Source organism: Pieris rapae, chromosome 6, assembly GCF_905147795.1.
Source record: "Pieris rapae chromosome 6, ilPieRapa1.1, whole genome shotgun sequence".
Lineage (NCBI taxonomy): Eukaryota > Metazoa > Arthropoda > Insecta > Lepidoptera > Pieridae > Pieris > Pieris rapae.
The window spans coordinates 737,738-765,068 of NC_059514.1; the positions used below are offsets into that span (position 1 = coordinate 737,738).

At 32.2% G+C, this 27,331-nt stretch overlaps 3 protein-coding genes and 1 non-coding gene across 5 annotated transcripts in view; 3 read left to right on the forward strand and 1 right to left on the reverse strand.

Annotated features, from left to right (window-relative positions):
- LOC110996706 (myosin light chain kinase, smooth muscle) overlaps window positions 1-6,949 on the forward strand; it is a 33,474-nt gene extending 26,525 nt beyond the window's left edge. For both annotated transcript variants that reach the window (XM_022264520.2, XM_045628630.1), the window contains exons 5-8: window positions 2,582-2,723; window positions 4,230-4,429; window positions 4,891-5,043; window positions 5,358-6,949. In XM_022264520.2, the coding sequence (XP_022120212.1) occupies window positions 2,582-2,723; window positions 4,230-4,429; window positions 4,891-5,043; window positions 5,358-6,516 (1,654 nt within the window). In that variant the 3' untranslated portion in view covers window positions 6,517-6,949. The remainder of the gene's footprint in view (window positions 1-2,581; window positions 2,724-4,229; window positions 4,430-4,890; window positions 5,044-5,357) is intronic.
- Window positions 2,870-2,984, forward strand: LOC123689316. The gene has a single exon (XR_006750319.1). It is a non-coding gene; the product is annotated as a U5 spliceosomal RNA (small nuclear RNA).
- A 1,733-nt stretch (window positions 6,950-8,682) lies between the features above and the next one.
- Window positions 8,683-11,558, reverse strand: LOC110996709 (40S ribosomal protein S16). Its single transcript, XM_022264523.2, has 5 exons — window positions 11,475-11,558; window positions 11,338-11,382; window positions 9,811-9,942; window positions 9,234-9,348; window positions 8,683-8,921 (listed from the first exon to the last, which is right to left on the reverse strand). Exons 1-5 carry the CDS (start codon window positions 11,490-11,492, stop codon window positions 8,776-8,778), a joined length of 456 nt encoding a protein of 151 aa, XP_022120215.1. The 5' UTR covers window positions 11,493-11,558; the 3' UTR covers window positions 8,683-8,775.
- A 420-nt stretch (window positions 11,559-11,978) lies between these two features.
- Window positions 11,979-27,331, forward strand: part of LOC110996705 — a 34,535-nt gene continuing 19,182 nt past the window's right edge. Inside the window, exons 1-2 of the mRNA XM_022264519.2 lie at window positions 11,979-12,206; window positions 20,601-20,627. The gene's annotated coding sequence lies outside the window, so the exon portion shown is untranslated. The remainder of the gene's footprint in view (window positions 12,207-20,600; window positions 20,628-27,331) is intronic.

The following is a 27,331-nucleotide window of genomic DNA, read 5'->3' on the forward strand; positions in this document are numbered from 1 at the left end:
AGGAGTTCATAACTTCCCAGTTAGAAAGAAACCAGTGGCACTACAACCTTTTGAATTACAGGCCTCAGATTTGTGTATATGTTTCATAATCATTTGTCAATCTGTAAGTAGGTGATGTACCTCCTGTGCCTGACACACGCGGTCGACATTTTGGGTCTAAGTTAAGGCCGTTTTCTCACGATGTTTTCGTTTACCATTTGAGTGAATGTTAAATGCGCACATAGACTGAAATTCTGTTGGTGCACAGCCGTGGATCAAACCTACGACTTTAGAATAAAAGTCGCACACTGCTCAAATGCTGATGAAAATTAACTATATAATTTAAATAAATAAAATTTATGTTGTAGTATTTGGACGAATGAAATTTATCACTATAGTTTGTTAAAAAATATCGATTGAATATTTTTTTGCTTATACCTTAAAGAGAAAATTCCTTTGTGAACGATGACCGAATGGAGAGCGTGCGTACTAGATCTTAAATGGACCTTCGTTCACTTACCAAACGTTACTTGAATGATAATTACAAGAAACAGGTGTTATTTAAATAAACATAATGTAAGTGGACAATTCCAGCAAATTACTTTAACGAATAACCCAAATATTTATTTTATTAAACTGTGAACGACTTTTCAATGATAATGCGAAGACGGACGGAAATAAAACCTAATATAATTGAAAAATGCTTTGGCATTTACGTATTTTACAATCGTAAAGCTATGAAGCTCAAAAATTAATTTAAATGTTAATAAGGGCTTAATTTTTTTTATATATTTTATGACCTGGTAACTTAGAACTTTAAGTCATATAAGGGCTTAAAAACTTTTGTTTCTACAAAATATCATTTTAAATATCAATTACCAAGACCCCACAACGTATGAACGGGGCGGTGGAAGATGACATAAGTTTTCCATCATAATTTAATAGAACACAACAACAAAGGCATAAATTTTTATTCGTACAACGCTTAAATATTACTTAAGAAAACAAAAGATTAGACAATAATGTTTTGACGTCTGTATCAAATGACAATAGACACGTGTAAATATATTGGCAATCTGTCAATTCATTTAACTCCTTATTTGCAAAGCTCGCAACAACAATCAGTATACATACATTCCTTCACCAGCTTCTGTTACAGTACCTATCTGTTAAATCAGTATTAACTATTCAGAAATTCAGATAACTCTTAACTTCTCCTGTTTTAAAATACTTTCTGAAATTAAATAATATTATTAGATACTGTTAATAAAGCCGTCTGTTGTTTCTTTAGCATAATTTCCATTTCAAATTTTGTTAATATTTACTTATAGCTAAATGTTAGTAGCCAGTGGATATTCCTACTTTTGGCATGCCCACTCTTCTTTTCACAAGTGGTTGAGAATAAATACTTAAACTTTACCTTCCTAATTCCTTCCTTTCATTACATAGATATTCATATTTACTTGAGAACTCGACTTATCAAGTAAATGTGTCAAAATCTGACCACAATTAAAACGGGCTTAATGTATTTGTCAATACGGAAACATGACAGGCACACACATATTTTACACATTTTGGCAAATCTTCGATTTTCGTCCATAATGTGTAAAAAAATGATAATAATGAAAATACCAGCATTTACATACACAAACAACAACAAATATTTTCATCCCAGACTTTACATTATACAAGTCAATGCGTATAAAAGAAACCCGAAACTAAACCAGAATTCTAGTTTGGCTTTGGAAAATTCCCCAAAACTACGTACGTTTGTTTACTCAGGTGGTGTCCGACGGAGTTTTACGTCATAAAAACGTGCTCGTGAAACTTCCATTCAAGACGGGATTACTATAATACTATCTGGAGAACGCACGATATTTTGGCTTCTAATGGTTGGCGTGGGTTGCTAGTTTACTTGTACGGATTACGTCTATGTGTGAGGTCACAAATTCGAATTTAAAACTTCGCCTTCACTAAACAATACATGAAAACGGTTTCCAAAGAATAGGATGCCTCAGTTGTTGTAGCTGGCTGGGGTATCCTTTATTAGCCCCTCAGTAGCCCAGTTTATTTTGTTATCCTACCTTTAACATAAATTATACATGACAAAAATCAACTATACAAAAGATGGAATAAATAATTTTTACAAAAAAGGTTCAAACATTTATTGTTATTTTTTTATTGCGACGCAATAATGATTAGCCCAATGCGGTAACCGTTAAATTTTTGCATACAAGTAATTCAAAACTTCTTAAAACTAGATATTCATGCCTTTGTCAATGACTAATACTCTATGAGATTATCTCCATTCACTGACTTCAAACAGATAATCTATTCTCGAGCAACATTTGGCGCCAAAAACTCATCCATAGACATCAGGTTTCAGCTTTCATCGGTCAACTATAATCTATAGTTGAAAGATGCAGTCCAAATATACATTGGCAGAAATACAAGTGGATCAATTGATCAAGGAAAATTCTTGATATTTACGATGATTAATAAAAATCGCTTTTATAGCAGTATCTAACATGAAAATAATAATAATCCTATTATATATATATTAATGATTTGCGCATTTTAAAGAGGTTTTTGTTTATTTCAGGATTACTGGTGGCGAGCTGTTTGAGCGTGTGATTGATGAAGACTTTGTACTCACTGAGCGTGCCTGCACCGTATTCATGCGTCAAATATGTGAAGGGATCGAATTCGTTCACCGGCAAAATATACTGCATCTTGATATGAAGGTACTAATAAAATATTATTAAAATTCCTTCATGTTTCAATACTACGAAGTATTCACAAAATATCAACAGATGGCGCTGATTGTCATTGAAACGCGCTAGCGTTTACTTTGCTTTACACTACATAGTATATTTTAACCAAACTTTAATTACTCTGGTTTCCCTTCAAAACGTATAAATCTTTCGCCTTTTACTAAAGATTTCCGTGGAGGGGAACACTCAAATGAGTCTAACTCAATTTTTGGTACCCTGTATATGCAGGGTTTATAATTCTACGATATTCATTACTCATTATAAATAGTTGTGTATTAGCATGTTTAGAAGACTCTCTATGTTAAACTGGTATTTATTTATTTATAACTGCTTAGTAACCTAGACCTAGCTAATAGCTTTCTGTCTTTTAGCCATCATAACATAATCATTAATCATATTATGATATCTTTACTATTCATAGTAAAATAACGGAATATGATTAACTTGTTCTAATTATCTTCTAAAACTCATTTCAGCAATAACGAGATATTCAGGCCATTCGAGTTAAATATAGAGTATAATAAAATTTAATCATAAAAAGTATTATAATAATTTTATTGACGCTAACCCTGAGAGACATTCTATCACTTAAATAAAAAAATATAATAATTGTTCATAACAGATAGACGTCAAGGATGTTCTGTTTCGTTTATTTAGCTGCCATTTGACAAATGAGTGATAAGAACAAAACATTTGATAGATTTTAGTACCTTACGTAATTAGATTTAAGGGTCAATTCAGGAAACTAGAATTCACAAATTACCTGACAAAAACTGAAATTTCGAAAATTTATTAACCTGGTTGTCATCGGTGCGTAATTTTGGTTCCCATCCAAGTCGTTAATCAGAACGGCGGAAAAGTATGCGCAGGAGTTTTATGATTGTCTGTGGCGTCGCCGTTATTGTTTATTTTATAAGCCAGCTTTATTTCTGGCTAACATTAATTGTCAAACACAAAACTATAAATAAATGGTGGTGTGTTAGTCTAGAAATTATTTCAAACTCCGTTTGACATCTTATAATAAAAATATAAACACGGTTACGCACACGACAACCTTTGACTCGTGAGTTCGAATCACGGTTGTGACTTTCTTTTTATATGCGAAACAATAACAAGCAAAAATGGACGGCTTGTATGTAAGAAATATCACGAATTCAAAAAGAGTGGCGCAGAGTTTATTGCCAGTTACTCTCTTCCGTTCTACGCCCTTGATTTGAGAACTGGCAGTAAATGTAAAAAGCATTTAATATATATTTCTTTTTTGACCTTCATAAGTGTACATTATGTTACTTACATAAATAAATTATTTTTGAATTTTAATTTTTTTTGAAAACATACAGAATGATGGTCGCAGCCCCGCTACTTGTTGAAACTATGTATACCGTTTATATGAAGGCAATTTTTTTACCCTCAAAAAAGGTTCGCTATCATGAAAACTATGATATATTGTATAAATAAATAAATTCCTCCTTTCAGCCAGAAAATATCTTGTGCCTCACTAAATCTGGAAATCGCATAAAAATCATTGACTTTGGTCTGGCCCGTTTCTACGATCCAGAGAAGAAATTACAAGTTCTATTCGGAACTCCTGAGTTTGTCGCCCCGGAAGTCGTTAATTTCGACCAAATTGGCTATGGTACTGACATGTGGTCAGTTGGCGTTATCTGTTACGTTTTGTAAGTATTACTAAATAATAATATATGAATTGGCTCATAAAGTACTAGACCGATTTTAAAAATCCTTTCACCATTTAAATTGCAAGAAAAAAAAGAAGGGTCCCTACTAAAACTACCATAAGGGTCCCCATACGCTGCGAAAACTTTTGATGAAATAATAAAAAAATGTTCAACAATATTAAACAACATATCAATATCTACAAAAAAAAATTGAAAAATAAATGTCAACCCGCGCGAAGCCGGGGCGGTCCGCTAGTAATAAATAAAATAATAATAACTACTTCAAAATATATCCATATATATGAAGTTTTAGTTAGAGTTAGTAACAAGTCGATAAACAAAATAAAACCCTACTTCTATAAAAAAGTATCAAACATTGATTCATAAATTTTAGAATATTGAACATAATTCATGAACATCAAATTGAAATATAACAATATATATGATTGAATTTCTTCCAGACTGTCCGGCTTATCACCGTTCATGGGAGAAACGGACATAGAGACAATGGCCAACGTGACGATTGCCAAATACGACTTTGACGATGAAGCCTTCAATGAAATCTCGGAAGACGCAAAAGACTTCATCCAGAAACTTCTCGTGAAAGACAAAGAGTAAGTGATTTTCATTAATTTTCTGGTGAACATTCAAAAGTCATATAAATCATGACGAATGTGATACCAAGTACTTGTCGATAAAGACCCTTTGTTACTTGGTTCTTAGCCAACACTTAGTGATGCTAGTATCTAACACGGCATATTCTACTACTTTCATGCATGACTCCTATGTGTAGTTTAGTACCTAGTATAGTAGTTTAGAATAGATTTTGTAGACCCATTGTAATCTTCCCGTTCCTTTCAACACGTAATTCGCTTCCTGTAATGCATTTTGAGGTGTTGGGTGATAGTAACAAGGGTCTTTGTCGCAGGTCACGGCCGACTGCTACGGAGTGCTTACGACATCGCTGGCTTGTCAAGCGAGCACCTGCGAAACAAGACAAACCGACGCCGCAGCCGCGACTATCACCAAAACAGGAACTAGATATGGCTAAAGACAACCTTAGACTGTTTGTCGAGAGATGGAGCGAGCATCCGAACTCCCCGTACGTCTTCGACAATGAATCACAGGAAATTCTCTGTATGGTCAACGGAGAGAGGTCTTCCATCGGAGGCTGCTCACCGTCACCCAGGAGCTCCCTGAGCAGTTCCCCAGATATGGTCTTTGACGAAGATGATTTGGAACCTCCACCCTTAAGAGACCCCGTCAACTTAAAAACTCGATACAACCCAGTCGAAAGAAGGGCTTCGGACAGCAGTTGCTTCTTACATAAAAGACCCGACGTATTAGTACGAAAAAATTTGGCTGAGGAAATAAAAAAATTGTCCGATCACCTCTATATGCTGTCGACAATGAACACAGACTTGACAAACAACAACAATTCCGCAAAGGAAATGGACAAGAATGTTCTGGAAAGGAAAATCTCGAACGACGATAAGAAGCTCAAAAATGGTTTCAAAAGTGAGTCGAGATCGACATTTATGAAGTCAATGATCAATGGTGACTCTCACGAGAAAAGAATATTCACATCCAAGTCGAGTAATAGGGTAACTTCAACATTTTTAACAGAACGGGAACCCGAAAAACCCATGACCAGTAAAATGCCTTGGGCTAAAACTAGAGCGAGAAGAGTGACGACTACTAGTAGAGATGTCCCGGACCAACCGACGGACAAACGTAACACGTTCTTCGAAGAATTCGATCGAAGACGAGAGAAGATAGATAAACTGGTGAGCGGTTATGAAAACGGAAAACAAGTGCCATACAAACGTGGAGATGAAAATAACGCCCATCGAACGAAGGATTTGCTTCTCCATCTCCTGGAAAAGTGGGGAGAGACAGAGGAAGTGGAGGCCGAAAGATCAGCAGGAGGGCCGTCGAATGGCCGACATCAGTCCATATCCTTAGAATGGTCATCATCAAACCAGCTCGCGCAGAACTCCATGTCGAGCCTTCATGCATTCTTCCAACGACAAACATCCGACGAAAAAATCCAACGGAAAAAAGTGACAGCTTCAAGTTCCAAGTGATCTAAAAAACGACTGTGCCATGACATTATTCAGAAAGGTGACAGACAGTGTATATTTGATCTCACTTCGTAATGAATGTTAAATCATGACTTAATAAAACCTTCTGAATTATTTCTAGGTTACCAAAGTAGGAAAATGACATTATTTCTAAGGTTTACAAATGACATTAGACATTTTCATACGAATCTAGTCTCCATACTCAAAGCTCTGTAACGATCACAGAACAAGACTGAGAAACAATTTTGGATTTTTTTTACAATACATTCACAGTACTTTTTTAATCTGTAAATAAATTTGCGATATTTAAGTCTCCACTCGTATTCATGTATTTTATTTTTGTTCCTTAACTGTACTTAAGTATTTGTGCTATAATTATTATAAGTAATTTATTGTTAAATATCTGTTGTTTTAATATAAGGCTTAATAAATTAAAGTGTTTTATTTTTATTTTGAAACTTATGCAATTTAAACCTGACTTCAAATTTAACTTAATTTTTAATTTTGTTAATTTTAAAAATATAATCGTTGATTTCTACATGTTACTTGTTGAATTCTATATTTTTTATCATATTATAGAAAATCGAGACGCTGTAAAACAGACAAAATTGGAAGTTCTATTATCAAGTTTTCATTTTTATATTGTTTAATCTTTATATACTCAATTACATCGTAATATGTTATGTCCAGAGACCGGCTGACAGCATCGGCAACATTGACTCACCCTTGGCTCATCCAGTCGTCACAGTGCACAGAGCTGCACGTCGCCAAGACTAAACTAAAACGATACGTCATTAAAAAGCGATGGGCGAAAGCGGTCGGAGCTGTCATAGCTCTAAAAAGAATGGGCGCCAAGTTCGAGGACCACGAAGAAAAAGTCGACAAATCCTGATTATTTAAATTTAGAATGTAACTAGATATTGACTATCATAAATAATATTATATACTTGAACATTCATATCATATTGTTAAGAATTGGACCAAAATTAGTTTCGAAATTGAGTTTTATTACCGAAAATTGTAGAGGCTTTAGTCATACTTTATTTAGTCCTGGTTAAAAGTAAGCAATATAATCCATATTTGTAACATGTTTTAAATGCCTGATATGCAGCTTAATCATAACTTTCACTCCAAATAATTTATTAATTTACCTACTAAAAAAAGCGTTGAGTAAATGACGTCATTTTTAAGTTTTATGTTTAATAATTTTTCAAGGATATTTGTTGACACCGAAATGTGCAAATTTATCTCTGTAGATCTGTGAGAATCTTATTTATAGATAACTAAGTTAATATTTAAAAGACATTAATATTTACTAATTTAACTCCTAACTGCCGCTAGAATAGACTTAAGAACATCTCATTTCGATTGTAAGTACGTAGTTTAATTATTTAATTCTGCAGACTTTGCTATTTTTGATATTCTTATATCACTCACGAAATTTTTCAACCAACGAGGTTAAATCAAAAATTATTTATTCACGTAAGTAACACAATGTACACGTCTTATAAACGTCAAAGTTACCTTAGTGAGCTTTTACGATTAATAATAATTACAAATCGATAATAATTTTAATCTAACTGATGTACATGTACATGAGATTAGCACCGTTTTTAATGTTTGCAGGATTAATAATTAAGTTATGAAAATAATTTTTAATTGCCTTATTTACAATAATGCATTTAAATTTTTAAAGATTTTGATATTGTATTGTTAATGACGACAACATTATACCGGGACAAAAATGTTATTGTTTTTTAACTTGTAATAAATTGGAAATAAATATTGTTGTAATTAATATGTAGCTTTATTTGGTCTTATTTTATTCGCAGCGTTAGAAATATAAAGTAAAATTCTAGCAGTATTGAGAAATCGTCATGTAACTTGGTTCATTTCTTTCTCTAGAAAACTTTTTAAATGAGCTATACATACAGAATTGCTTACTAAAATCCGTTTTAACATAATATTAAAAAATAATCGAGGATGCTTGGCCGATGCCCTCGCCAATTTGGCTATCACCCCTCAGGTTGAACAGTAGAAAAATGTTATCTTCTATTTAACGAGTATAATTTGCCATAAAACTAACTAGTTAACACAATTCACAGCGTGACTAATCATATCTTCTGCTGCTCAAAACCAATGATGGGAGTATTAAATAAAACCAAAAAATGTTCCTTATTTTATATTTTTAAAAAGCACGCAATGGTATTGCGTTGCATATAATAAACAAAGCAATACCAATCCGTGAACCGACGAGTTGTATTAACGGTAAGACTTCTGGTATCTGGCGCGAGCACCGGGTCCACCGAATTTCTTGGGCTCGCAGCGTCTGGGGTCCGCCACCAACAAACTCCTGTCGTATTGGACGAGGATGTCTTTGATTTCCTTCTTTGACGCTTCGTCTACGACTGCAATGCAAATTGAGAGGGCCATATAGTTATACAACTTAAGTTATAAATTAATTTTAATAAAATCATATATTAAAAAAAAGATGTTGTGATCATTTCAAACAAGTAAGGTATGGTTGACACAGACTGCTTGGTAATGTCACTGTTTTTCTCCCTTCTCTGAAATGACTGCATCACATATAGCAATGCAGCTTTGGAAAGAAGGAATAATAAGTATACTATATTCAATAGAAACTAATATTAGATAGGAAGTGATAATTTAAATGTACTGATGAGAATTAAGTTAGGTATGTATATATTTTCGATACTTACATTTCTGGTAGAAAGCAATAAGGGCTTTGGAAATGGCTTGTCTAATAGCGTAAACTTGTGCTACATGACCACCACCCTTGACTGTAACTCTGATGTCAACTCCCGAGAACTTTTCCTGAAATTAAAATATATTGTTGAAATATTCATTTGTATTATGTTATGAGTGATAAAATATGATATATATTTCAGTAAAGTTTCTCACTTCACATCTGACGATCAGGTTCGGAATAAGTTATAATCATCATGGAGCAATGATTTTTTTACAGAAACATTTCCTTTTATCATTCCTATATATTCTAAACTTATAAGTACAAACAAATGGAAGAACCATGAACAATAAATAGGAAGATATTTCTGTTTATGTTTTCTCAAAAAACCAGAATCAAGTATAGAAGTTAAATATTAATAATTATTTAGTCTGGTTCATAATAAATTTGACATATTATGTTGTCTCTATGTTTGTACAAGATTAATAATTAACAGCAGTAACCTCTACATAATAATTACAAAATTATAAGTCGATTGAAAGCAGGCACATTATTTAACATATAAAACAAAAACCCAGTTTATTATTTACCTTGCCTAACAACAGGATAGGTTCCTGAAGTTTGTATTGAAGGAGACGAGGTTCTACCAAGTCTAAGGGACGACCATTGACACGGAGAACTCCATGGCCACGCTTGCAATAAGCAACTGCTGTGGCGGTTTTCTGAAAGCGATTGAATATTTATATTAACAAAAAGAAGTAAATGGGGTTTTAGGTCAGCTGGAAATCAATGCTTAATACAACACCTAAAATATATATTGTTTATAATAATGTTTCAGATGTTTAAATGTCGTTTCCATCTAGACCATAACAATTTTTTTAATACAGTTGCTCAAAAAGTGGCATATTGCAGGGAGGTATAGCGTTCGGAAAGTGGGCTATTACACACTCGTGCTTTTTCTTTGCCATTCCCGCACTCGTGCGTTTTCTTTGCCAACTGTCAAAACAATGTGTATTAAAAAGAAAAAACCAACCACGAAGGTTTTATTAAAAAGATTCATAGAAGTTTTTATGATATATGATTTCTAAATATTATAATAATTGGATTCAATAAGTTCAGTTAGGTTTCTTTTCATTTCATATCAATTAAAAAAATATTAAAAAGAATTTTATAATATATGCAAATGCGTATTTTTAAAAAGTTTACTAATAATTGGATTCAATAAGTTAGGTTAGGTTTATTTTATTTCATATCAATAAAAAAAATATTAAAAAGAAAAAACTAACCATGAAGTTTTTACTAAAAAAAATCACAGAAGTTTTTATGATTCATGCAAATATTTTAAAAAGAAGCTACTATTTGTTTCAATATCAGATTTAATGATTGGACTCAATGAGTTAGATTTGGTTTTCTTTCAATAAAAATAGTCTACTGAAGAATTGGCTGTATGGGCCAAGTTCCCTTTGCCTACCCAGAATGGGTGAAGAAAAGAAAAAACAAGCTTTGCTCATATTCTTTGCGGTTGGCGCCATTTTCCAAAAATGTTCTTTCGAGTTGAGTTATTTGTTGCACAAAATGAGTAATTTCGACGATATTTTATTTGAATGAATACCACCCGAACGCAGTATAATTGCTTAAAATGCTTCGGAGAACAATTTACCGGAAACATATAAGTCGCTACATATCTACGTGCAACGAATTTATTCCGTAGAGAGAATAGAAAAAAAGCAAATAGTTTAATTAAATTGCTTAATTTTTTCGCAACTGTATTAAAAATAGTCGTTCAGTACACGTGCGGAACCGTCATTGCAACTTGTCGGAACTCGTTGCAATGACAGGCTTTCCGCACTTGTAATGAAATATACTATTTTCATTTAGCATGGCTGGGTAGGATAAAAACTTTTTTTCTTCCTTTCTATAAGACGTTAGCATCAATTTGGTTATAATGCAACAGTCGGCGTGAAAGGATTCGTAAACAAGTTAGGAAACATAGTAATTACTTTAATTTGAATTCATCGCAACTATGAGAAATTCTGTACTAAGATCTATGCAAGATATATAAGATCTTTGTAATAAAAGAAATAGTGAAAAAACACGTGGACTTGGCAAATGCTCACCTTGCGGCCGAAAACTTGTACGGCTTGAATTGGTTCACGTCTCACCTGAAATCACAATTAAATAAGTTTAAATTCTGTAAATATATTAAACTTTGCAGAATTTTAAGATATTTTATCGCTAAAGTTATAACACGCACCTCCTGCGCGGCAGCCATTTTGACAGAGAAAGACTGAATTTGTCACAGATAAACATAAATAGGATTTTGTTCGACATCATGTACAGATTATAAAACAAATTAATTTCAAAACTACGAAAACTAAAATTTGGAAATTCACACTATATCTAGGAATCCTATATTTTTACTACTATAGTATTAGAAATTTCCTAATAAAAACTAAAAGAAAACTACTTAATAAAAGTCTAATCTGTACTTGTACAGTGGCGCCAAAACTGATATTTAAGTTAGATCAACTAAATAAAGTTGAACATCTAAGGTAAGCCGTATATATATAACCTCATCATATTTTAATTATTTTTTTCTCTATATTTCAAAAATATTATTATTATTTCTATCGTTAAAGCGGCATCTCTTAAGAAAGAAATGTGACATTATAGTTTGCTTAAATAACATGCCTACAAGTTGTCACTAGGTGTCGCTAGTGAAAAGACAAGTTGTACTTGTGCGTTATGTTCAGTATGAGTCGTGAACTCTGAAACGACTCGTTTTGTATTCATTAAACGTAATCGTTGCTGTGAAGTCGTGCGGTATGTGTATGGTTAGAGAACGCGTATTCTATGCCGATATCGCCGGTACTCGTAAAGTGAAACAAAACAGTGACAACAAATTACTTTAAAAATATATTACGTGTATGTGTATAGACATGAACTTTTGTCTGGATATCTACGGATTTTAATTTTTTCCATACAAGTAAGTAAATTTTAATTAGTTTTTCTTACGATACAATTAAAATATTTTATATAAGATTATTTTGTAACTTTGATTTTCTTTATATACTTGTTCTCTATATATAAGGGAAGAAATAAAAGGGGGTAGAAAACGAAGGTATGTAGTGTAAAAATGTTAATTCTGATAATATAAAAAAAATATTTACAATAATACTGTTTATATAATCCAAATACAAACAAAGTTTATACAAATTAGTATTTTTTTTTATATTATTGATAAGTATTGATTGTATTTTAACTCTCGACATATTAAAAAAAAAGTTAAATGCACTATTGCCACAGTTACCTCGTCAAGTTTGTTATTTAAATGTATTGTTAAGTTAAACGATGCGTCACAAAAAAGTGATTCATGTAGGAATGTGGCTCGAGCAAGACCCAGTTAAATTAACAATTACAAGTTTATATATTGTGGTATTTACTTATTACCTACGTTTGGATGACCACAATATAGGAAAAAACAAACGTAAATCACGATAGTAATGGGACATTCCACAAAGTCATTTTCAAATTATAGTGATGACATCGAATTGGATATATGGGCTGTTTTTATACATAAGCGACATTACCCACATACTGTTTTTTTCTTGTGTTTTGAAAATAAAAATGTACTTGTTAATTTAATTCAAAATGTAAATGATCTTCGTAGTCAGTATTTTTTTGCTAATCACGAAGTCAAATTAAGTATATGCATTATAGGTATAATTAAAATGTGGATCGAACACCGATTAATTAATTCATAGATTAGTAGATCAAATTTGCTATAAATTTATTATAAGAGAACAACTTTTACAAGTCCATACCACTTAGTGGGGTAATTATCAACAAAAAGTTATCAAATTAGCGAATTTCTTATAAACCTTAATATATCGAGATTTCTTTAAAGAAATTAAACGTATCGTAAACATTTAAATGTAGGTTATCTGTAGTTTAGTTTATGAAATAAATTAATTTAAATAGCTCTTGCGAAATATATTAAATATATTGCTTATGTATATCCTATATATCATATGTATATATGTGATTAACTTTTTTTATATCGGATATATATTTTTACTGATTGACTATTTACAGCCGCGGTAAACCTTTAATTTGATAATTAGCGTCGTTAACTTCAAAAACGAATGTTACCTGTTTTATTGAAATACTTAATATTAATTTAACTAAATATTAATTTGAATATTATATGTGTATATACATTTTAAATGAAAGTGTATGTATGATCAAGTATATTCCAACTTTAAGAACAGTCCATGTTTAATTTAAATCCATTAGATAAGTATTTTTCTAGTTAACAGACAATTCAGGATCAGTCACTTATTTATAAAAAACGTTTATTTTGGAAAATAAGATACAGGTATCACTTATTCCACGTCGTTAAATTTGAATCGGTAGACATCCCTACTCATTGGCAAAGGAGACAGAGGGTGTAGGACGAGAGAAAAAGACGGTGTAAAAAACTCTCGGTACATTATTATTATACATAGTATACACACACGTCCCTATTATATTATTTCCAATCTGTTAATCTAGGTAAATAGCGAGTATTGCATGTTATTTTGATGAAATCTATATACCCACAAATCTCTGGTGTTAGGCTCAGAAGGCTAATAATGCTTACTTACTTGAGTTATTGTATATTCTCTATGTATACAAAAATTTAAGAGCAAGACAAAACGTAGCACCAAATAAATTTACCAACGGTGTTTTCCATGTGTAAAAAAATTCAGCCTCAACAAAGACTTATCAGTACTGATAATTTGACCATCAAAGTGGGTCAAATAGTGGGTCAAATCCATATAGCGACTTGGTACACTTTTAATCGCGATACCGTTCTTTGACCGACGTTAACATACGGCTTCCTGCAAGAAATAGGCATCGGGGACGGGGATTTAATGACGCCTCTTATGCAAAGTGTTAAAACGTATTAATAAGTATCGTTAGGAAATGCTGCCAGCGTTAAAGGTACACTGGCAAAGCAAAACTTTGAAAATTTGTTTTAATTTTCTATTTATCCTACATAAGAACATTGTAAATACTGTTGTGTAACATTGTAAATCGAATTTATTATAAAAGCTATCGCGGAAGAGGTATTAAGAATATCCATAGCGCCCATGCACACACACACACCATCACATAGGTAATTAGGTATTTGTATTACGTATTTGAACCTATAATGTTTGTTTACTATTAGAGTTTATTTTACATAATTTATATTTAAACACATTTTATTATCTCCTTTTATGTATCTGTGTGCCCTGTTTTGGAAAAGGGCTTCTCAAAAATTCCGCCATTTCAGTCTGCTTATATATAACGCGAACAGTCAGCCACTCTCTGCCATGTAGGGCTGCTTTCTTAACCTGGTCTATCCACCGTCTAAATTGTCTTTTTCTTTTCCGTTTATTGTATTTTGGGCACTAGTTTAACACTTTATTGCTCCACTTTTCTGTTCTTCTTGCCATGTGCCCCGTCCATTTCCACTAAATTTTTCCATGTATTCTCAATGATATATTCTTTTTTTCCCTATCATACCTTTAGTCAGAGGATGACTGGCACTTTCATTCCTCGATAACAATATATGTATTATACAATTGCAAATACAAAAAGGAAACTTACAAAAACAACTGGCGAATAACTTGCGAAAAAAGTTAAACAATGCGCGTTAATTAATGGGTCTTCGTGCTGAGAGCAATCAGTTTTTTGAATGTGTTAAAAATAAGAATTATTTGAATATTCTACTTTTATATATTGTCTATGGTTTACCCGAGTAGTAGTTTTAATAATATTTTATTATTTATAAAAGTTTATATTTAATATAAACGCCAATTAAAAATAGGTACATTATAATATATAAAACTATACCTTTGTATTAGTACAATTCAATTACTATGACGGTAGTGTGTTTGTGGAACTGTGGGTTTATATATGTATTATGATAGTATGCCCAGGCGTTTAGGTGATTTAGGGCACACTAATGTCACAAATAAAGAAAAAGAGTATATACGACATTTTTTTAACCAAGAAGAAATTTAAAAAGTAATACAACAATCAATCTAATTAATTCAAAACCCTGTTTATTATCATGAGTTAGCCAGCCCTACTTCCGAGTCCCAAACATCCAGTTCTTAGGCGGATTATGTAATGTTCCACAAGAGGTCAATGCCAGTCGAAGGAGAAACGACTTCAGTAATCATAAGCCTACAAGAATGTGGGCTCTAAGTTGACGCTTATTTGACTGTCACTGTCATGTTGGAGTCACGTCGGAATAAGTCAGGTTTTGAGATGTCACCCCCATTTCAAGTCTGGGCAACAGATTTCTATATTTGTTTTATGATCATTTGTCAGCCAGATCAGACTTTTTGGGTCTAAGGTAAACCGGTTTCATCGCGATGTTTTCCTTCCCGTTAGAGCGAATGTTAATAAAGTAAATAAAATAAAATAATGATAATAATAATGTAATAAAGTCCATTGGTGCACAGCCGGGGATAAAACCTAAGGGTCGTACGCTGTAGTCACTAGTCCAACACTACTTCCTCCGCCAAGTATCTTGAGAAATATATATGTAATATTTTTATACAAAAAACAGTATAACTAACACAAATTGCTTATTGCTAAAAAAATACGGCATTCAAAGGCAATTTATATTTTTTTCGTAATCCTATAGCTTACACAAATTAGTAAGTAGTAACTTCTGTCTACATTAAATCTAGGCTTAGCCGATCTAACATTTATTTTATTGATAGAGATTTATTTTACGATTAACAGCAATCAAAACATTTGTTGCGGGTTCCTTTATCGGCTGTTTCTTAAGCAATTACACAATAGACTAAATTGAATAAAATTTCCGAAATACATACCTACTCACAGATCAACATGCAGCATTTTATTGCGCCCTTTCACCTTGATATCATCGTAACTTCGAAACTATCTTCTCAACACTATCTAAATACATTTAAATAAGTACTTCTCGTAACGTAATACTAACCGGTTTAATTTATTTTTAAACGGGTCAGGGCGACGCAGTTAACCTAACCTCAAATAAGATGAAATAAATAATAACACGTTGTTTACAACACAAAATAGGTGAATAAAATTAAATCAATGAAGACACGGGATGTAAATGGTCTAAAAATAATGTAACCAATAAAAATACAACACCGAACCAATAATCTACTCCAGAACAAATTATATATGTAAAATAACCAAGATTTATTGGTACAATTTAAATATTCTGCAGTTAATAGTCAACAATTCGAAGTATGTTTAAAAAAGCGCCACAGAGTACGACGCAGACACATTTTTGCACGTTTCTCTGATATTTGTTTTGAGCACATAAGTAAGCACAACAAATACAACGTCTATAAAAATTTGTGTGGAATCACTACATATTATTATAAAACAAAGTCGCTTTCTCTGTCCCTATGTCCCTTTGTATGCTTAAATCTTTGAAACTACGCAACGGATTTTCATGCGGTTTTTTTAAATAGATAGAGTGCTTCAAGAGGAAGGTTTATATGTATAATAACATCCATTAAATAGTGGAGAAATACTGTTATTTTTGAGGTTTCTAATGTGATGTCGTAAATAATTACATTTTTTCCGCTTACATTGCAAACGCAGGCTGAACCCTACGAGTTTGATCAAAATAATGTACTAAGTATTGTACACATTGAAAAGGTCTACAGAAAAGTCCGTGATGGTATATGTCTATCTCTTATGGATAACCCACATTTTTATATACAACGTTCACAGATTTTCTGTAGTGTATTTAGTATCAGCATTGCACCCGTGCGAAGTCGGGTCGCTAGTAAACTTATAAACTACTTTCTTTCCTACTTTTACAGTTAGTTACATTCAACACTCATACAATCTGAGTTCTTTTGGTGACACTCCATCACTGGTGCCCTCAGTCTCGTGAAGCGTATCTTGTCAAATGCAGCTCTTCTAAATGCAATTCCCTTCCACTCCTTTACTGTATTTACTCCCTATTTATTCCTGCATAGCCTACATTTATTTTGATATATTTTTAAAATTACCATCCGAATCAATAAGCTTGTAAACTACTATAATAAACGAGACCTGAAAATAAAATTGGCCAAACAAACCGGAAACCGAAATATTTCGTAAAATCTACTACATAATTGACCATATGAATATGAATATGGGGTGATTATTAAAGAAGGAATTAGTCACATTTATTGTATGCTAGCTGCAAAACAATTCATCTCGCGAATGCCGATTCGCAGGAAAGGTATTAGGTCGTGTTACAAGTAATTCTAAACTATCAAGCTAGGTGGTCACTTGCACAATATCAGCTCATCCGGTACATAATTTGTTTTACGCTATTTAATACTCGTGGAATACCTTTTGTTTATACGAAATATTATTGCTAATGACGGTACACGTTGTTGTACCAAAGATTTTTACAATACAAATATTCCCGTTACAAAAAGGCGCTTGATGGTAGAATTTAAGGGTTAAACCGTCTAAGCTTATCGTTACAAAATATTTCAACATTTGCTACTCTATACCTTCGTAAGCTGAGAATTGTTTAATAAATATCCAGTCGTGTGCGGGCAGCTAGAAGTGTTATTGAGAGATCATTTTATTTTATATAAGTATACCTAAAGGAAAGAAGGCTTCTATTAATGATAATTAATAAGAATTTACATTAATATACATGACTATGTGAAAACGGTAAATTTAAATTGCATATCGATATTCGAAATTCAAATTAAACTCGTATGGATACACAGATTAGAATAAAAAAAGAATATATATGTCTCCTTCACGGTGAAATTAAGTCATGATTCGATATTCTAATTTCAAATAATACTCGTAGCACAGATTAAAATTAAAATTAAAGAATTCAATTGCTACAATTTCTATAGTTTATATACTCTTTGGTTCGATTTATAGGCTAGGCCATATATGGTAGAAATGCATTCGTCTATGGTCCTACCAATTAGTAAAAAAATATATAACAGTGTACAACACATTTTTAAATGCATACGTGCACATGTCATCGCCTTATGAGTCAACCCACTTATTTGAATTTAAATGAGATCTCAAATCATTTGCCGCATTAAGATTAACTCTCGAACATTTCATCTTCATTTTAGATGGATTTTTAATGTCTGACAGCTTTCATATTTTTTTGCAAAAGATTTTTTTCAAAAATCGACATCGAATTTCCGCCTCATTTCCAAATCTAGTAATAATCTGGTCTAACTAAACTTCACGAGTTATTAATAAAAAATAAATCAGTCCAATTCCATAGTTTTTAAAGAACTTTATCATCACATCGTAAATACAATTAGATAGAAAGAGTAAATTAGTCAAGAGATTGCAATTACTTAGTTTTTATGAATATTGAACATTAATTTAAGTTTCACTTCTGCCACAGAATTCTATATCCGCCCTTGTATGTCTCACTATAAAAAAAACTTAATCAATGGTGCTACAACCTTTTTAGGAGATTTATGTATCTGTTTCATTATCATTAATCACCCTCCTGTGCCTGCCACACGCCAGTCGGTTTCTTCACGATGTTATCCTTCACCGTTCGAGCGAATGTTAAATGCGCACATAGACAGAAATTCCATCGGTACACAGCCCTGGATTGAACCTACAATGTCATGGTCGGACGCTAAAGCCATTAAGCCAACGCTGCCTTACTATAATGGTAGGGGAGCCCACGATGCTAAATGGGGATTTACTCGAGCGTCGTGGAGACCTATTGGGTTGCAAAGCTTAGATGATAAGAAGAAAAAAATGTTATATGATATATACCTTTTCATCGGTGGGGAAAGCGGCTATAGATGTTTAAATATGTAAAAAAAAACTGTTGCATGGACATACTCGAGCGCGTCAGATATTGATAGCATCAATGTCCTACGTATTTTTAATAATGTACGTATGTTAATCTGATCATTTGCATGATGGGGGTGGTTGTACGTAAGGTTTAAAAATGAAAAAAAAAAAAAATTTAATCGAGCGCGTCAGGTTTTCTAAGGGGGTGTTAAGTGCACCAAAAAAAAAGCTCTCATTCAATAATCTGACGATTTCGATCTGACGCAAACTCGCAGCCATTATTATAATGTGCAAAAAAAATTCGCCATTTTGAAATACTCGAGCGCATCAGATTAAGATATATATGGTTCAGATTTATATTCTAAACGTACTGTCTCATAATCTGACGATTATCTAGAGGGATTTGCCTGATCTGACAAAAAAAAATATTAGAAAAACGGTTCACCCTAAAGGCCATCCCTGCAATTCCATTCCTGGGCGCTTAAAATTCTACTTATGAGCTCGCTGAGTTCAAAGAAATAATATTTCTATGCGTTTGAGTTCTCCCAGCTCGAAAGTCTGATAGAAGTTTCATAGAACACTATTTTTGAAATTTTCAAACCCCAATAACTTTTGAATGGATCAAGCAATTTTCCCGCGGTTGACGGCGATCGACGCATTTTTTAAGCTCTAATTGTTTAATTTCATCAAAAACGATAATCCGATATGAAATATCGAAGTTATGTGATAGAAACACTTTTTTCGGTTTTCTTTCGTTCACGATATCACTCGAACGAATCAACCGATTTTGACCAGTTTGGTGGCGATCGACGTCGTTTTTCAAGCTTAAAGATGGATTAGTTTTATGAAGTTGATGGATAAAGCCGTTTAAAAGTTATTGCAAAAAAACACTTTCAAAAAAACAAATTGTTATTTTTTTAGATTTTTCAAAATTTCTCAAAATTTATCGGTCCCCATCGGTTCAAATTCACATGAAATCTAATTTTGAGGGAAACGCGGAGAAGGAAATGTAGGCATCACGCAGCTGCACGCGTTTATCGCACGAACTTTATCGACGAAATTTTGTTATTTCGGCTTGCGGAAATCGTCAGATTATATATTTTTCAATATTCTTGAATTATTTCATTCAAAATAAAAAAAAAATTAGCTACGCTCGAGAATGTCAAGATGACGTTTTTTTTTTACAACTTTGCTGCCCTCCCCTCTCTTTACGTCACTCTCAAATTGTCAGATTAGTGGAATATGCACTTTTTAGGATGTGATTAACTCACACTACCTTAATCTGACGCGCTCGAGAATGTCTGATGATCAATTTTTTTTTACTAATCTGATCCTGTATCCTTCACGGGTGGCCTTATATATGGGCCTCATATTTGGTGGAGGTACTTAACCGGGTACAAGGTATCCCCCTGTATATTAATCTGCCGCGCTTGAGTAAATCCCGAAATCCCCTCTTGGGCTCCCCTACTATAATATATAAAGTAAAACATGTCAGAGATTGATTTCTCTTATCAAACGGGAACTTATGAATTTTCTCTAATTATAGGTGCATTTCGATCGGGAAAGTGATCAGGTGAGTCAGCCGTCATAATACATACTTAGAAACCATACAAGTAGTAGAAACTACATTTCTAATATTGCTAAAAGGCTTTTAGAAATGCCTTCTCAACTGCTTACGGAATCTACACTAATGTTATATTAATAATCTAATGTTTGTCTATCGAACTAAATTTAAAAAAAAACTACTGGGCTAAATTTTTTCATCATTAAAATGCTACTAAAACTCAAAATAACTGTATTCATATAGGTAATCGAGTAATCAAATCAAATCAAAATATCTTTATTCATATAGGTAAACTTGTACACTTATGAACGTCAAGAAAAACAAATTAAATTAATCGTAAATTTACATTTACAAACACTTACAAACGTCTGAAAATAAGATAAATTAATTATAAATTTACATCTACTACTATTTCGCAAGTCAAGGCGTCGGCAAGAAGAATTGGCAAGAAACTCTCCACCACTCTTTTTAATCGCCACGATTTGAGTCATTCAAATTGTTTAAATTGGAGCAAATCAATCCGAAACATTAGGATCATGTATAAAATGCTTTATTAATTAATTTACGTTTAACGAGAGTTTTAAATTTATCCAGTGATAAATCTTTAAAGTTGCTTGGTTTGGTTATAAAACAAATACAATTTCCATATAAGAAGTGATTTATCTTCTGGTGCTTGGTGTCGTACGCGTATATTAGTTCCGTTTAAAGTATTATAATGGTGAAATTCATAATTTCCAAAGTATGGAAAAAATATATTTAATTGATACAAATATGGAACAGACAGGGAATAAAAAACTAAACAAAATCTATGAATATTAATGATTCTTTAACGCACTACAGTAACAAAATAGTGCGCGGCAGCTGTTAAATTACTTAAAAAATATGGATTTATGGCTTCCAAGAAATACTAATATTTAACCATGAATCACTTGTGAATGCAAGATAAATCTTCGCGGAACAATGTCCTTTCGCTGAGATTCGAACGGGGACCGGATTTTATGAATGAAGCTCGTCATCGGTGAGTCACTTTAGTCTTGATAGTAACTTGTTCCAATTTCTGCGTAGTTTTAAAGATATGAATCATTTACCAATATTGAATGGTTCTTCAATAATTTGTATACTTTACAATTTAAATCATCTTTGTAAACAAGCTTTACCAAGTTATGTAGAACCGGTGATTATCAATAATACTTATAGAATACTAGATTTGCTTTATTACCGTCAATTTGTTCGTATTTGTAAATATATAAGTTATCATAAAAGCATTTTCTTTGTAACCAGTTCTTTGTAACTAAGTCTGACTTCCGTACATCAAAACTGTATGTACATATTTTGACAAACACAGTCATAGTTATAGTATGTTTTGTTTCTAATTCTCACTCTAAACTTCTAATAAATACTGTCTTCAGTAGTGTTCAGTTGTTTCAGTGGCTTCAGTTTTTTTTTAATTAATCTTTTAGTGTACATTGTATAAATGATATTTTGATGCATTACTGTTGCTGTTGCTTGAATAAGGCATTTAATATCCAGTTACCCGACAGTAACTCCTTATGGTATCATTTTTAATCTAATTACTGTAACCTTAGCCGGATGTCATACAAAACTCACAATGGCTCATTCAGGTTCTAAACCAATTTAAATGTTCTATTGTAAAAAATAATTTAGTTCCCGATGGCAGTCAACAATACAGATAATAGTGATTCATTGAGAATATTTGACCAAGGTCCTAAAATGAATCGAGCACCGAGATTAAGCTGTAAAATGACGCGGGTTAAAAAATGTCAAGCCTCATGCCAGGCGAGCAGTATTAGGCGGAATATTAGATTGACAAATTATCAAGAAACTGATTCAGAAATCTGAGGCCCAGACCGAAAAGGTTTTAGCGCCACTGATTTTATTTATGTTACGCGAGCCGTACTTGCTCAATAGATATCACTCAAACAGTAAACTACTGTTGTACTAAAGACCACAGAAATCTGTATGAACTATTTTATGAAAAAATACATTTCTTTATTACATATGTAGTATATATGTCATAATGTCGCAAACTGTTGTATAAACCATAACATAATCTATTCAAATAAATCTCGGAGAAGCACCGGTTTTTAAAAATGTCTTTGTTTTAGGGAACTTTATAACAAAACGTTTGTCTCGAAGTTTCGAATGTTTTTAGTCGTGCAGATTATTAAAAAATCTTCAAGCCTCATAATAAAAACTTCACACATGACGAACACAATTACAATAACGGAACTATCCCACGAATCAATTGATACTTACCTTCAACACCTCAAGTGATCAAAACGCCATTAATAAATAATGGCGTTTTGATGTATTAAAGAAAAAGTGACAGTTGACATTGAAATTTCTTTAACGGTTAATGAGAAATTTATCTGTGAATATATACACATTCCTCATTAACTACGTATCTAATTGATTACAGTTTTTTTTACCAAAGCGAAAAGCGGTATTAATTATTGGTACAAATATTCTTTTCTTGATCCTGAATCAAATGTTTTTAATAAAAACTAGTTCATATAAAAATTTGTTTGCATAAACAATGTTAAAACGATTAGATTGTGTTTTATAAGAGTTGATCAATCGCGTGACTAAGTTGTATATTTAATTGCCTATCGTAAATTAATTTTACGCCTTGAAACACTTGAAATATAGCTGTTTAACATTCTTTTGGATTAAAATTTAAAAAAAGCTTGTACATAATAATTTATGAAATACTGTATTGTAAATATCATACAACACGCTTAGTACGAAAATTTCATCATTATTATATCAAGTACTTACCTGTAACTAGATTTCAAAAGATCGTCACGATAATTCCGTGAATAAATATTATGATTAGTATAATTACATATGTTATTAACTTAATTAAAACAAAAAATATAAATGGATTATTCGCATTTTTATAATTGAAATTGTTTATTGTAATAATAATCTCTTGATGAAGCTACATCCAAACTTTTAGAAAAAAAAATTGTTTTCATAGACTTTAGAGGCGAAGATAAAAAGTTATTTTTTTCTTTGGTCAGTGGTCACTACGTAATGCAGAAGCCACGAAGCCTGCATCGACTCCCGCCACAATTACGTGAGTGACATTCATATTGTTTCATTAGAATTCTGAAATGGCTACTTGTCAGGTGACAACCGGCGTTTGACAGGCCACAATGCGCGGTAAACCGTTTCTAAATTTAACTTTAAGATCTACGTAAACGATTTCCAAGAAGGCTTTATTTCCATTCGATTTGCGATGCGAGCGGAATGAAAAACTTAATTTATACATTTCTTAGATGGAATTAGAAGAATGTATTGAAGTATACGAAACAATCTAGAAATGGAAAATTATTTTTCAAAAATATATGATATTATCAATTTGAAAATGTTTCGATACATTGAAAACCACGAAAAAAGATTGCATGAACTTATAAGTATTAGATTTTGACATAGTCATACTTTCTCCCTTTGAGGTTCATAATAATTTTTTTATGTCGTTCCTCTATATCAGTCAACAAGAGTGATTGTAATATAAGTAGGCATGTAGGTACGTCAGAATCTTTTCATTCGGTATTCGTTTTTAAGTTAAACAAAAGACACTCTTGTTTAGTTAAAATTGTATACAAGTGTAATTTAAAATTTGAGCAGTTCTGGCCTAGTGCTTTTAGCTTGCGAGTCTCATCCCTAAGGTTGTAGGTTCTGTACACTAATGGACTTTCTTTCTATGTGCGGACTTAAAATGCGTTTGAACGGTGAAGGAAAACATCGTGAAGCGACCAGCATGCCTCAGACCCAAACAGTCAAAAGCGTGTGTTACGCACAGGCGGTTATTAGATTGACAAATGATTATGAAACAGAAATCTGAGGCCCACGGCTCAAAAGGGTGTAGCACCACTGATGTATTTTCATTCAAAAAAATTTAAAGATAACTGCGACGTTAGAAAATTATTAATTTTCATCTGAGTTTCCCTTTCGTAGTGAATGTTGAGTTATAACCTTTACAAGGCATTTGCCGTTCACTTATAAATTGTAAACTTATGACCAATAAGTAATGTAAGTAATGAATGTGAGTAATGTTAATTGTTTGTAAACATGTACGCATTGAACATGGATGAGTTCATAAATCGTGTAATTTTTGTGATTGTAAACGGATTAAACTTAAGTTATTTAATTTAAAAGAAAGACGCCATTAACGTAATGGTTGGCAAATTTATTTAATTGTATTATGCATTAATATTAAAATATTATTTTTTATTTGGAACTATACTATACACCAGGGCCGTGAAATAGAATTTCCTAAGTAATGCCTACATTGAATATTAATTTATTATGTATTTATTAACTAGTGTTGCGTCTTCATGATACATATTAGTAAATTATCATTATGTGTTAATCAAAGATATTTTATTCTATTTCTTTTGTTTTTCACCTTTTTGTGATTGTTTAAGATGACAAGATCGATAAAGTATTCAAGATTAGATTAAGCAACCTTATTATGTACAGATATTTCAACATATATACTCTTGTATATATTATCAGCCTCATATCCATTTTCACGTTCAACAGTACTCCAGCCATGAGTGCAATCAGATTAGGACATATATGATAAATAAAATAAAAATTAATTTGAGGCGACCTTTGAGGTCTAGGTCTCAAATTCTGTATGTGTTTCACAATAACTGGCCTAACACTGCGCTGATTATGAAAGATAGTGTTTACTATAAACTTATGTTGACCACTCAGTTACTGTATCAAAAACTGAACTTAAACGCGTCGTTATTTAGGCGGAGTATTGTACATATAACATTTTATGGTAGGTATGAATTGTATTTTGTAATTATTATTAGACTTTATCTATTTTATTTTTACACATTTTACATTACGCAAAACCAATTAGTAACAGAAAATTACGATTAATGACGTGTTTTTAAATTAATTCCGTAATTATTGAGACATTAACTAGTTCATAAAATGATAAGTGCTGGCGGTTTGTGGGACACGGCTTAGCCGCAAAAACTAAGAACTAAACTTTTCTCTTTATGCGTTATTCCGATATGTAAATATATATACAAGACTCGAATGTCTTCCAAAAATTTTTTGTTCTTTGATTGCGCCTCTATTGCATCCATTCCTTTCATATTTTTTTATATATTTTTCGTATCTCCCGTAATATTTACTCGTCGGCGCCCGTGCTTTTTTTTAATAAAAATTATAGATGCCTATAATACCGATTTCTCATATAAATTAAAGGCAATATTGCAATTATTAGATATTGCTTCGACTAAAGTAGTTCATGTAATATAGACCATGGGAATTATAGAGAAATAATTATTGCGTATAGACTACGTATTATCATTTTCTACAGATTAAACTTTTTACATATGTCAGAGACAAGATTTTCAATTATAGCGGATATTACGTTCAATAGAATTCTGATTTTAAAATAGTTTAGTAGTCGATTATTTTTGGTAGTTACTCCTCCCGACTCTGGTCGTGATAGGATATCTTGCCTATCGCCTACTAAGATAAGATTAGACTGGAATTCGATGGTGAATCCTAAATAACCAAAACTTGAGAACAAGGATGAAAATAGTAAGGAAATAAAAATATATTTTGTAATTCCATTAACTCATATATAAGTAAAATTCTTAATATATACATTTTTATGTATAAGATAATTTGACTTAGGCTCGTTCAAGAAAAGAGTGTACCAATTCTTAAAAGACCGGCAACACACTTGCGAGCCTTCTGGCAATTTGCGTCTATGCCCGGACTTATGTACACGCGTTAAAAGTTATACATCTACTTTATGGCGTAGATAAGAATATTTTCAAAAATTTTATCTTTCGCCTTCGCTAATTTCAGGGTGTCGGTTTCTTGTGACGCTGTGCGCGCGCATCGTAAAAATTTACTCTCATCATTTTTCCCTATCACGCCAAAAGAAGTATATATTGAATAATAATATTACTCTTCAAGATATAGGACAATATTGTGTAATACATACTTGTTATAAGAGTTATTATGTATTTAATATAATCAATGTCCTGATATGGACAGCGGATATGATGTATAGATATAACATAATTCATATGTTACATTTTACTGTTTTTTTTTAACTAAGTAGATAATATAATTGTATTCCTGTCTGCTTGTTATACTCGTTTTCGAAGCATTGTTTATTTTAGTATATTCACAAAACATAATTTATTTTTATAACCAGGGGTCCGAAGATGTATTGATTTTTTTTCGATGTAACGGAGACACACCTGATGTTAAATGATTTCGTCGCCAATGGACACATTGTCAGAAGCGTTGCGTTGCAAGCCTTTTAAGTAATAAGTCGAATTGGTTCGGAAATACTTAAATATTTATGAAAAATTTACGTGAAATTATTTGGAACGGATTAAAGGCATTTTAATTAACATCAACGAGGAAAATTGCTTTGAGACTATCGTATGTCTAGGTTAGTACCTACCTAGTAGTTTACTTACGAAATATCACGAATTTTAAGTTCCCTTCACATAAGCTAATTTTTCGGATGTTGCCTTTAACTCCGTATTACACAAACCAATAACCAAATTTATTAAAAATATTTGCACACAGCGCGGAAAATCTTCTTGGCAGCATAAAACAACTCAGCGCAAAAAAACTTATTAAGTTTTATTAAACCTTTTATGTAATTGAAAAACTCTAGACTGGTAATGAAC